Source organism: Gopherus flavomarginatus, chromosome 1, assembly GCF_025201925.1.
Source record: "Gopherus flavomarginatus isolate rGopFla2 chromosome 1, rGopFla2.mat.asm, whole genome shotgun sequence".
NCBI lineage: Eukaryota > Metazoa > Chordata > Testudines > Testudinidae > Gopherus > Gopherus flavomarginatus.
In genome coordinates, this window is record NC_066617.1 from 167,462,160 (window position 1) to 167,474,947 (window position 12,788).

Sequence of the window (12,788 nt, forward strand, 5' to 3'; positions counted from 1 at the left end):
TCATCCTAGTAGCCTTTATCTGCACTTGTTCCAGTTTGAATTCTTCTTTCTTAAACATGGGAGACCAGAACTGCACACAGTATTCCAGATGAAGTCTCACCAGCATCTTGTGCAATGGTAACAACTCTTCCTTATCTCTACTGGAAATACCTTGGCACAAAATCAGAAAGGCTAAGGCACATAATGAGTTACAGTTAACATAAAAGGGACATAAAAGGCAATAAGAAGAAGTTCTTTAAATACATTAGGAGCAAAAGAAAAAACAAGGAAAATGTAGATCCTCTGCTTAGTGGGGAAGGAGAGTTAATAATTGATGATGTCAAGAAAGCAGATGTGTTTAATGCTTATTTTCACTTAAAAGGGTAAGAGGGTGACCAGATGCTCAACACAATTAATATTAACAATAAGGGAGCCAAAATATAAGCCAAAAATAGGAAAAGAACAGGTTAAAGACTATTTACATAAGTTGGAAGTATTCAAGTCTGCAGGGCCTAAGGAAATTCATCCTACAGTACTTAAGGAGTTAGCTGAAGCAATCTTGGAATCATTGGAAGTTATCTTTGAGAACTCACGGAGGATGAGTGAGGTCCTAGGGTACTGGAGTTAAGCAAACATAGTACCTATCTTTAAAAAGGGGAACAAAGTGGACATGGGGAATTATAGACCGGTCAGCCAATCTTCGATACTTGAAAAGATACTGGAACGAATTATTAAACAATCAATTTGTTAGCCCCTAGATGATAATAAAGAATAGCCACCATGGATTTGTCAAGAACAAATCATGCCAAACCAATCTAATTTCCTTCTGTGACAGGGTTACTGGACTAATGGATAGTGGGGGAAGAAGTCAATGTGATAGATCTTGATCTAATGAGGCTTTTGGCACAGTCCCACATCACGTTCTCATAAACTAAGTAGGGAAATGCACTCTAGGTGCAATTTTTATAAGGGGGGTGCACAACTGTTGAAAGACCATATTCAACAAGTAGTTATCAATAGTTTTCTGTCACAGTAGGAAGGCGTACCTAGTGGGGTCACCCAGGGGCCTGTGATGGGTGTGGCACTAGTCAATATTTTCATTAATGACTTGGATAATGGAGTAGACAGTATGCTTATGAAAAGTGCAGATGACAATAAGCTGGGTGGGGTCATAAACACAGAATTAGAATTAAAATGATTTGACAAATTGGAGAATTGGTCTGAAATCAACAAGATGAAATTCAATAAAGATAAGTATAAAATATTTCATTTAAGGAGGAAAAATCAAGATGGGGAATAACTGGCTAGTGGTAGGTTACAGTGGATGACAAACTGAGTATGAATTAACAATGTAATGCAGTTGCAGAAAAGGACAGTATCATTCAGGAGTGTATTAACAGAAGCATTGTACTTAAGACATGGGAGGTAATAGCACTGCTCTACTCAACACTGGTGAGGCCTCAGCTGGAGTATTGTGTCCAGTTCTGGGTGCCACACTTTAGGAAAGATGTGGACAAACTGGAGAGCGTACAAAAATGATAAAAGGTTAAGAAAATCTAAGCTATGAAGAAAGGTTAAAAAAACTGGGCATGTTCAGTCATCAAAATATATAATGAGCTGTTATAAAGATGACTAATCAATTGTTCTCCATGTTTACTGGAGGTAGGACAAGAAGTAATCGGCTTAATCTGCTTCATGGAAGATTTAGGTTAAATAGTAGGAAAACCTTTCTAACTACAAAAGGTAGTTAAACTTTGGAACAGGTTTCCAAAGGAGGTTGTGAAATCCCTGTTTTAAGAACAGGCTGGACAAACAGTTGTCAAAGGGGTTCTAGGTTTACTTGGCCCTGCCTCAGTGCAGAGAGCTATACTTGATAACCTCTCAAGGTCTTTTTCAGCCCTACATTTCTATGATTCTATGAAATAATCAATGTGTGCCTTATTTCTATTTGAATTTGTCTGACTTTGGCTTCTAGCCATTGGTTTTTGTTAATACTTTCTTTGCTAGATTAAAGAGCGCTTTAATTTCCAGTATTTTCTCGCCATAAAAGTACTTATATACAGTAATCAAGTCATCTCTCCAACTTCTTTTTGATAAATTAAAGAGTTCCTAGTGTTCTGTGCCACCATCCATTTAAAAGAAAACAAAGGTGTCATATAGAGCAGCTGCTCAGATGCCATAAGGGCCTCCGAAGCAGCAGCAACTGGAGGACTTCACTGAACAGCTGGTACCCACAGTTGAGCACTGAGGGTTAGTTTCAAAATGCCCTTATTAGCTGCCACAAACAGAACTAAGGCATGTTGCAGTGGTTCACCTACTTTTTTTCAAATCTAGAGTAGCCACTGTACAGAGCTGTTTCCAGCTAGAACACAGACTCACAATAACGCTCCATTTTGCATTGTAATGTGCTTCTGTTTTGTGGCCTGTGGTAAAGAACTAGAATTTGTCTCAGTATCACTGTCAGCAATGAGACAGCTGGAGAGATGATCTTTATTTACAGCACTTACAAAAGTTAAAACAACAATTTGTATCATACATTCTAAAATATAAAGAAGTGTTTATTTCTGGCAGTTCAGGCTTCTGATTAGTGAAATATTGAATTTCTTCTTTTTCTCTTTTGAAGGGCTTGTAGATGCCGAACACCACCAGCACAAGGTGACCGGCATCTTCAGAAAATTTAATCTTACTCCTACAGATTTCAATCGGAGCAGGGCTGTGCCCTTGTCATAAACAGATAGCTAAGGGTTAATGTCTCTTTCACCGGAAGCACCTGACCAGAGGACCAATCAGGAAACCGGATTTTTTCAACTTTGGGTGGAGGGAATTGTGTGTCTGAGTCTTTGTTTTTCTGCCTGCCTGCTTTCTCTGAGCTTTGGAGAAGTAGTTCTACTTTCTAATCTTCTGTTTCTAAGTGTAAGGACAAAGAGATCAGATAGTAAGTTCTATGGTTTCTTTTCTTTGGTATTTGCATGAATATAAGTGCTGGAGTGCTTTGATTTGTATTCTTTTTGAATAAGGCTGTTTATTCAATATTCTTTTAAGCAATTGACCCTGTGTTGTATCATCTTAATACAGAGAGAATATTTGTATGTATTTTTCTTTCTTTTTATATAAAGCTTTCTTTTAAAACCTGTTGGAGTTTTTCTTTACTTCAGGGAAATTGAATCTGTACTCACCAGGGAATTGGTGGGAGGAAGAAATCAAGGGGAAATCTGTGTGTTGGATTGCTAGCCTGATTTTGCATTCCCTCTGGGGGAATAGGAAAGTACTTTTTGTTTTCAGGATTGGGAACAGAGAGGGGGAGTCTCTCTGTGTAGTTTCACAGAGCTTGTGTCTGTGTATCTCTCCAGGAGCACCTGGAGGGGGGAAGGGAAAAAGGATTATTTCCCTTTGTTGTGAGACTCAAGGGATTTGGGTCTTGGGGTCCCCAGGGAAGGTTTTTCAGAGGGACCAGAGTGCCCCAAAACACTCTAATTTTTTGGGTGGTGGCAGCAGGTACCAGGTCCAAGCTGGTAACTAAGCTTGGAGGGTTTTCATGCTAACCCCCATATTTTGGACGCTAAGGTCCAGATCTGGGAATAAGGTTATAACATGGTGGCAGTGGGTGGGATCTAGACAGAATCCAGAAGCCAGTAGGTATATTATATTTTTCTTTTCTCTGCTAAGGGCTTTTTAGCAGAGAGAAACAGTTGGTTTTAAAAGGGAACCAGAGAGAATTTTTTTTTCTGCTCTCTCTGGCAGTTTGTGGCTTGCATGTTAAGCGAGAAGCCATTAAGAGACTGTTGAGGGTCTTTTGTCACACAATAGCCCTCCCATTAGGAGGCAAGTACCAGCACTTATATGCATGCAAATAAAGTGGTTTTTCTGGTTTACTTTCATTGAACATTAGCTAGAGAGAGAAAGGGAAAAAAGCACTGTTGCTAGGCAGACTTCAGGAGGCAACAGAGAACCTGCAGTGCAGAAGATAAACACCGGAGGGCCCCCCAACCCAAGAAAACAGGAATCATGACTTCTAAGGCAAAAATTAAGGCCGAAGAGCAATTCAAAGAAGCTGAACACAGGCGACAAATGGAGATGAAAGAAAGAGAAGAACAAATCAAAGAGGCAGCACACAAAAGAAAAATAGAAGAAGAAGAGTTGGCCCACAGAAGGAAGCAAGAAGAAGAAGAGGTGGCCCACAGAAGGAAGCAAGCAGAAGAAGAGGCGGCCCACAGAAGACAGATAGAACTCCAGAGGGAAGCCCACCAACAGGCCATGGAATTAGAAAAGGCTAAGCAACAGACTCCAGCCAACCCTAACAACCCGGCGCCAATTATTGCTCCACAGCACAGGAAATTTCCCACCTACAAGGCAGGGGATGACACCGAGGCCTTCTTGGAAAATTTTGAAAGAGCCTGTCTTGGGTACAGCATTCCTGAAGACCAGTACATGGTAGAATTGAGGTCACAGCTCAGTGGACCTTTAGCAGAGGTGGCAGCTGAAATGCCTAAGCTGCAAATGAATGACTATAAACTTTTTCAAACCAAGGCCAGATACCGAATGGGGATAACCCCAGATCATGCCCGTCGGCGTTTCAGAACCCAAAAGTGGAAACCAGAGGAGTCATTTCCCAAACACGCCTACTACATTGCAAAAAACTATGAGGCCTGGATAACAGGAAACAACATTCAAACCTTGGAAGAACTGAACCTCCTCATACAAATGGAGCAGTTCTTGGATGGTGTTCCTGAAGACATCACACGGTACATACAAGATGGAAATCCCAAAGATATCGCTGAGGCGGGGGAGATTGGAGCCAAATGGATGGAACTGGCAGAAAGCAAGAAAGCTACTGTCAAGGGGAACGATTACCCCAGGGGGCACACAGACCATAAACCCTACAACCGAGGACAGCCAAAGACCCCACATACCACCCAAGTAAAGCCACAGATACCCTACCCTTCAACCTCACCAGTCTCCAGTAACTCACCTCGGCCCAGTGACCCATCAGATGGAAGATGCTTTAAGTGTAATGAACTGGGACATATCAAGGCCAACTGTCCCAAGAACACCATGCGAGTGCAATTCATTACACCACCATCACACCAAAGATCCCCAGGCCCGGATGCCTCTCAAATACCCTTGGAGCGAAGGGAAAATTTGAGAGTGGGCGGAAAGAAGGTTACTGCGTGGAGAGACACGGGGGCACAAGTGTCAGCTATCCACCAATCCTTCGTTGACCCCAAATTCATCAACCCAAAGGCCAAAGTTACAATTTACCCCTTCATGTCACAAGCTGTAGACTTGCCTACAGCTCAACTGCCTGTCCAGTACAAAGGCTGGTCAGGAATGTGGACTTTTGCAGTCTATGACAATTATCCTATCCCCATGCTACTGGGGGAAGACTTGGCCAACCAGGTGAAGCAGGCCAAGAGAGTGGGAATGGTTACACGTAGCCAAACCAGGCAAGCTTCCAGACCCATTCCTGTTCCTGAGCCGTCCACAGAGGCCCCGTCTGTGTTACCAGAGACCCAGACAGAGGTAGTGGACCCGGATTCCATGCCTACCACTGAAACAGCCACAGCATCTCCAGTCCCAGGCCCGGAACTGGAACAGCAACCAGCACCAGCAAGTGCAACCACATCTTCAAACTCAACGCCAGAGGGCGCCAGCGAGCCAGAACTGGCAGAAGCAAAAGACAGCCATACCCAAAAGGCTCAGCCAGAGCCTGAAATACCCTCAGGTGCACCAGCGGAGAGCGGTTCACCAGCAACGGAAACAACCCCATCACCTACATCGCTTCCAGAGGGACCAAGCCCAAGTCCACAGTCTGAGGAAGAACTGGTGACCCCAGCCTCAAGGGAACAGTTCCAGGCTGAGCAGGAAGCGGATGACAGCCTTCAGAAAGCTTGGGCGGCGTCACGGAGCACCCCACCGCCTCTCAGCTCTTCTAATCGATCCCGGTTTTTTATAGACCAAGGACTTTTATACAAGGAAATTCTTTCTGGTGGACACTGGGAAGAATGGCAGCCGCAAAAACAGTTGGTGGTTCCAACTAAGTACCGGGGGAAGCTCTTAAGCTTAGCCCATGATCATCCCAGTGGCCATGCTGGGGTGAACAGAACCAAGGACCGGTTGGGGAAGTCCTTCCACTGGGAGGGGATGGGCAAGGACGTTGCCAAGTATGTCCGGTCTTGTGAGGTATGCCAAAGAGTGGGAAAGCCTCAAGACCAGGTCAAGGCCCCTCTCCAGCCACTCCCCATAATTGAGGTCCCATTTCAGCGAGTAGCTGTGGATATTCTGGGCCCTCTCCCAAAAAAGACGCCCAGAGGAAAGCAGTACGTACTAACTTTAGTGGACTTTGCTACCCGAGGGCCAGAAGCAGTAGCTCTAGGCAACACCAGGGCTAACACTGTGTGCCTGGCCCTAACAGACATCTTTGCCAGGGTAGGTTGGCCCTCTGACATCCTTACAGATTCAGGGTCTAATTTCCTGGCAGGGACCATGGAAAAACTGTGGGAAACTCATGGGGTGAATCACTTGGTTGCCACCCCGTACCACCATCAAACCAATGGCCTGGTGGAAAGGTTCAATGGAACTTTGGGGGCCATGATACGTAAATTCATCAACGAATTCTCCAATAATTGGGACCTAGTGTTGCAGCAGTTGCTGTTTGCCTACAGGGCTGTACCACATCCCAGTTTAGGGTTTTCACCATTTGAACTTGTGTATGGTCACGAGGTTAAGGGGCCATTACAGTTGGTGAAGCAGCAATGGGAGGGGTTTACGCCTTCTCCAGGAACTAACATTCTGGACTTTGTAAGCAACCTAGAAAGCACCCTCCGACACTCTTTAGCCCTTGCTAAAGAGAACCTAAAGGATGCTCAAGAAGAGCAAAAGGCCTGGTATGACAGACATGCCAGAGATCGGTCCTTCAAGGTAGGAGACCAGGTTATGGTCTTGAAGGCGCAACAGGCCCATAAGATGGAAGCATCATGGGAAGGGCCATTCACGGTCCAAGAGCGCCTGGGAGCTGTAAACTACCTCATAGCATTTCCCAATTCCTCACTAAAGCCTAACGTGTACCATGTTAATTCTCTCAAGCCTTTCTATTCCAGAGACTTACAGGTTTGTCAGTTTACAGTCCAGGGAGATGATGCTGAGTGGCCTGACGGTGTCTACTACGACGGGAAAAAAGACGGTGGCGTGGAAGAGGTGAACCTCTCAACCACCCTGGAACGTCTGCAGCGGCAAGAAATCAAGGAGCTGTGCACTAGCTTCGCCCCATTGTTCTCAGCCACCCCAGGACGGACTGAACGGGCATACCACTCCATTGATACAGGTAATGCTCACCCAATCAGAACCCCACCCTACCGAGTGTCTCCTCATGCTCAAGCTGCTATAGAACGGGAGATCCAGAACATGCTACAGATGGGTATAATCCGCTCATCTACCAGTGCATGGGCATCTCCAGTGGTTCTGGTACCCAAACCAGATGGGGAAATACGCTTTTGCGTGGACTACCGTAAGCTAAATGCGGTAACTCGTCCGGACAACTATCCAATGCCACGCACCGATGAGCTATTGGAAAAGTTGGGACGTGCCCAGTTCATCTCTACAATAGACTTAACCAAGGGGTACTGGCAAGTACCGCTAGATGAACCCGCCAAGGAGAGGTCAGCATTCGTCACCCATGCGGGGGTGTATGAATTCAATGTCCTTCCTTTCGGCCTTCGAAATGCACCCGCCACCTTCCAGAGGCTGGTAGATGGTCTACTAGCTGGACTGGGAGAATTTGCAGTTGCCTACCTCGATGATGTGGCCATTTTTTCAGACTCCTGGCCCGAACACCTACTACACCTGGAAAAGGTCTTTGAGCGCATCAGGCAGGCAGGACTAACTGTTAAGGCCAAAAAGTGTCAAATAGGCCAAAACAGAGTGACTTACCTGGGTCACCAGGTGGGTCGAGGAACCATAAACCCCCTACAGGCCAAGGTGGATGCTATCCAAAAGTGGCCTGTCCCACGGTCCAAGAAGCAGGTCCAATCCTTCTTAGGCTTGGCCGGATACTACAGGCGATTTGTACCACACTACAGCCAAATCGCTGCCCCACTGACCGACCTGACCAAAAAGACCCAGCCAAATGCAGTTAAGTGGACTGATGAGTGTCAAAAGGCCTTTACCCAACTTAAGGCAACGCTCATGTCTGACCCTGTGCTCAGGGCCCCGGACTTTGACAAGCCATTCCTAGTAACCACAGATGCATCTGAGCGTGGTATAGGAGCAGTGCTCATGCAGGAAGCAACAGATCACAACTTCCATCCTGTCGTGTTTCTCAGCAAGAAACTGTCTGAGAGGGAAAGTCACTGGTCAGTCAGTGAAAAGGAATGCTATGCCATTGTGTACGCCCTGGAAAAGCTACGCCCATATGTTTGGGGACGGCGGTTCCAACTACAAACTGACCATGCTGCACTAAAGTGGCTTCATACTGCCAAGGGGAACAACAAGAAACTTCTTCGTTGGAGTTTAGCTCTCCAAGATTTTGATTTTGAAATTCAACACATCACAGGAGCTTCTAACAATGTAGCTGATGCACTCTCCCGTGAGAGTTTCCCAGAATTCAGTAGTTAAAAAGTGTTCTTAAAATGTAGAAGTCTGTTAGTTATATACTTAGGAGTATATGTAAAGGTGTATGTGTTGTATTAATCTGTTTATTTTCAAGTTCTAGAAGGAAATCGCCGCCAGTGAGCTTCCCCACTGTCTGCAATTTGGGGGGCGTGTCATAAACAGATAGCTAAGGGTTAATGTCTCTTTCACCGGAAGCACCTGACCAGAGGACCAATCAGGAAACCGGATTTTTTCAACTTTGGGTGGAGGGAATTGTGTGTCTGAGTCTTTGTTTTTCTGCCTGCCTGCTTTCTCTGAGCTTTGGAGAAGTAGTTCTACTTTCTAATCTTCTGTTTCTAAGTGTAAGGACAAAGAGATCAGATAGTAAGTTCTATGGTTTCTTTTCTTTGGTATTTGCATGAATATAAGTGCTGGAGTGCTTTGATTTGTATTCTTTTTGAATAAGGCTGTTTATTCAATATTCTTTTAAGCAATTGACCCTGTGTTGTATCATCTTAATACAGAGAGAATATTTGTATGTATTTTTCTTTCTTTTTATATAAAGCTTTCTTTTAAAACCTGTTGGAGTTTTTCTTTACTTCAGGGAAATTGAGTCTGTACTCACCAGGGAATTGGTGGGAGGAAGAAATCAAGGGGAAATCTGTGTGTTGGATTGCTAGCCTGATTTTGCATTCCCTCTGGGGGAATAGGAAAGTACTTTTTGTTTTCAGGATTGGGAACAGAGAGGGGGAGTCTCTCTGTGTAGTTTCACAGAGCTTGTGTCTGTGTATCTCTCCAGGAGCACCTGGAGGGGGGAAGGGAAAAAGGATTATTTCCCTTTGTTGTGAGACTCAAGGGATTTGGGTCTTGGGGTCCCCAGGGAAGGTTTTTCAGGGGGACCAGAGTGCCCCAAAACACTCTAATTTTTTGGGTGGTGGCAGCAGGTACCAGGTCCAAGCTGGTAACTAAGCTTGGAGGGTTTTCATGCTAACCCCCATATTTTGGACGCTAAGGTCCAGATCTGCCCTCAGTAAAATGGCAACCATGTTGGTGCTGAAAAGAGCATTAATTCTCTTCAGGGACAGCATTATACTACACTACATGTGTAGATTTTCAGGAAGTGTCTTTATATTGTTTTATTTTCACTTGAAATAAATAAATGTATGCAGCAACATTATAAGAGACTAAGAAGAACAATGAGTAAAAGATTGCCATAACAGCAGCAATTTGCATTTCATAATTTGGAGATATTACTTTATCTTTTTATTGAATCATGAATTATTCAAGGCAATTTGAACATTTAAGTTACAGTTTGTTTGTTTTTTAAAAAGGCACTACAAAGTATTAAAGTAAATTGCTAGATTTTCAAGTTATATTTATTAGGCTGCATAATATTATGCAGCCTATTGCAAAAGCTTTTTTTAACAGGGCTGCCCAGAGGATTCAGGAGGCCCGGGGCAAAGCAATTTCAGGGACTCTTTCCATTAAAAAAAGTTGCAATATTATAGAATACTATATTCTCATAGGGGCCCCTAGGGGCCTAGGGCAAATTGCCTCACTTGCTCCCTTCCTGCCCCCCAGGCAGCCCTGTTTTTTAATACCACATCCGTGAAAGAGAGAGAGATTTCATTAAGGCAATCTTTGGTAGCCCTCACTCTACAACGAAAGTAGCATAAACATAGTACTTACCCAGTGTGTTCAATGGTAATTCGGTCGTAGGTGCTATGCTAGGTTCTGCGGATTCCTGTTCATTTTTACTGTGAGCTATGAGAAATAAGAGTGTGTTATTTTTTTCTTTCAGTACACATTCACTTTACACTTTGTCCACAACACGCTAAGCATGCTGTAAGCCAGAACTGACCAGACTGGTTTAACAGTTGTAACATCTCATTTCATGAAGGTTGCATGCTATATGATGGGGTCTAAAAAGGCTGATACCACTCAAGAAGGAGACAGATAATAAGACAGATAATATCATATTGCCTCTATATAAATCAATGGTACGCCCACATCTTGAATACTGTGTGCAGATGTGGTCGCCCCATCTCAAAAAAGATATATTGGGATTGGAAAAGGTTCAGAAATGGGCAAGAAAAATGATTAGGGATCTGGAAAGACTTTTGTATGAGGAGAGATTAATATGACTAGATTTTTCAGCTCGAAAAAGAGATGACTAAGGGGGATATGAGAGAGGCCTATAAAATCAGGACTGACATGGAGAAAGTAAATAAGGAAGTGTTATTTACTTCTTCTCATAACACAAGAACTAGGGGTCACCCAATGAAATTAATAGGCAGCAGGTTTAAAACAAACGAAAGGAGGTATTTCTTCACAAAACACACAAACTGTGGAATTCCTTGAGAGAGGATGTTGTGAAGGCCAAGTCTATGACAGGGTTCAAAAAACAACTAGATATGTTCATGGAGGATAGGTCCATCAATGGCTATTAGCCAGGATGGACAGGAATGGTGTTCTTAGCATCTGTTTGCCAGAAACTGGGGGATGGATCACTTGATGATTACCTTTTCTTTTCATTTCCTCTGGGGCACCTGGCATTGGCCACTGTTGGAAGACAGGATACTGAGCTAGATGTATCTTTTGTCTGACCCAGCACAGACGTTCTTACATTTCACCCCGAGGCCCAAATAGTTATATGGCCATTATAAAAACTCAATGTTTGGATGTTTTCTGCTGTGGAATGGAAACCAATGCCACAAAACCAGATATTGCAACATATGCTGCTTCTTTAAGATCCAACTCAGCTTCCACTGAAGTCAGCAGAAGTGTTGCAACTGACAAGTGGAAGATGGGCTGGGTCCCTACAGAGAAACAAATCAAGCAAGTTAGCTTTCTGAAAGCTTGTGACAAAAAGTCATTGATAAGAGATAGAAAGACAATTTTTAAAAACAAACCACTGTACTTTTCTGTAGTACTTCAAAGGTTAGCATGTCATATGGTTCAAAAGTAATCATAAAAAAAGGACACAACACACTCAGAATTCATCAAGGTGTTGTTGTTTTTTTAAAGGGATCAGCTGTTTTGCCTTTTCATATAATATTTGAATCTGGCAGTCAAGTCAGCTGAACAATGTATATAATAAGCTAAGGCATTTCAGGTTTGTCCACAATTAGAATAAAATAAAACAGGCTATGTGATGGTTTTTTATTGCATGCAGCAGAGATTCAGGCCATTTTTGTAATAAAAGGAGTTCAGGGAGCAGCAAGCTTAAGTGTTAAAATTAACACGGAGAAAAAGATGGTTTTACCTGGAGATGCCTCTGATTTTTCTGGGGAAGCAGACATGGTAGGTTTAATGCTTTCCTGAACTGATTCAATGGTAGCTACAAAGCAAAAGATTAACACAACTGAGTGAGATAAGGCTGCTTAATGTCATGGTATGCAAGGCAGCAAGAATGGGTTTAAGATTCAAAGGATTTATTAGTCACTAAATTCCTGGATAGTAAAACCTGATGTGGAATTACAGTGGTGGCGCTAAAGAAATTCTTTACACACTTTAGCAAGTTTTGCACCAAGATTTTAATGCATTTTCTATTATAGTTACAAGGCAAGTGCAGAGGACTACTGCAGACTGAAATAACCTACCTATTTATCTTTGAAATAATGGCAAATATAGTTTCTTTTGAACAAATATACATAATAAATTCCTTGATGCAGAGTTTATTTGTGGTTTTTTTGTGTAACCCCTTTGCTAGAATTCCTCTTTGCGGCAGAAGGCATTCAGCAATAAGGGAGTGTGTTTAGTGGTCAGAGCAGGGGAGATTTATGTTCAGAAGCTTTTGTGATAACTCTCTGTGAAACATGAGCAAGTTGCTAAACTGTTCTGTGCCTCAGTTATACTATCTGTAAAATAGTGATAAAAACATTTACCCACTTGCAAGATGTTGCAAGTTTTACAAACTTCACAAACACTCACTTTGTATGAAAAATGCCATCTAAGAGCAACGTATTATTATTATTATTCTCACTATGCTGAAGGTGTTCTTTTGGGTAATTAGACCAAGAACATTTATTAGGAAAGGAACCTTAAAGAGATTTATTCATATCAAACAGCATATCCACTTGGATAAATTGTCCCAACACAACACCACACCTAAAACACTCTGTAAACTTACAGAATTGATACATGTCTTTGAATGATGTCACAAGTTAATTCTCCCAAGTCCTAGAACAAATGCAAAGATTCTGCTAACTCTTGGCTTGATC

General features: G+C 43.0%; 1 protein-coding gene across 26 annotated transcripts in view; it reads right to left on the reverse strand.

The window, feature by feature from the left end:
- The window catches only part of ABI3BP (ABI family member 3 binding protein), a 325,810-nt gene that overhangs the window by 158,990 nt on the left and 154,032 nt on the right, over nt 1–12,788 (reverse strand). For all 26 annotated transcript variants that reach the window (XM_050956429.1, XM_050956543.1, XM_050956513.1 and 23 more), the window contains exons 11-12: nt 11,831–11,905; nt 10,255–10,329 (exon numbers count right to left, since the gene is read on the reverse strand). In XM_050956429.1, coding sequence (XP_050812386.1) covers nt 10,255–10,329; nt 11,831–11,905 — 150 coding nt within the window. The remainder of the gene's footprint in view (nt 1–10,254; nt 10,330–11,830; nt 11,906–12,788) is intronic.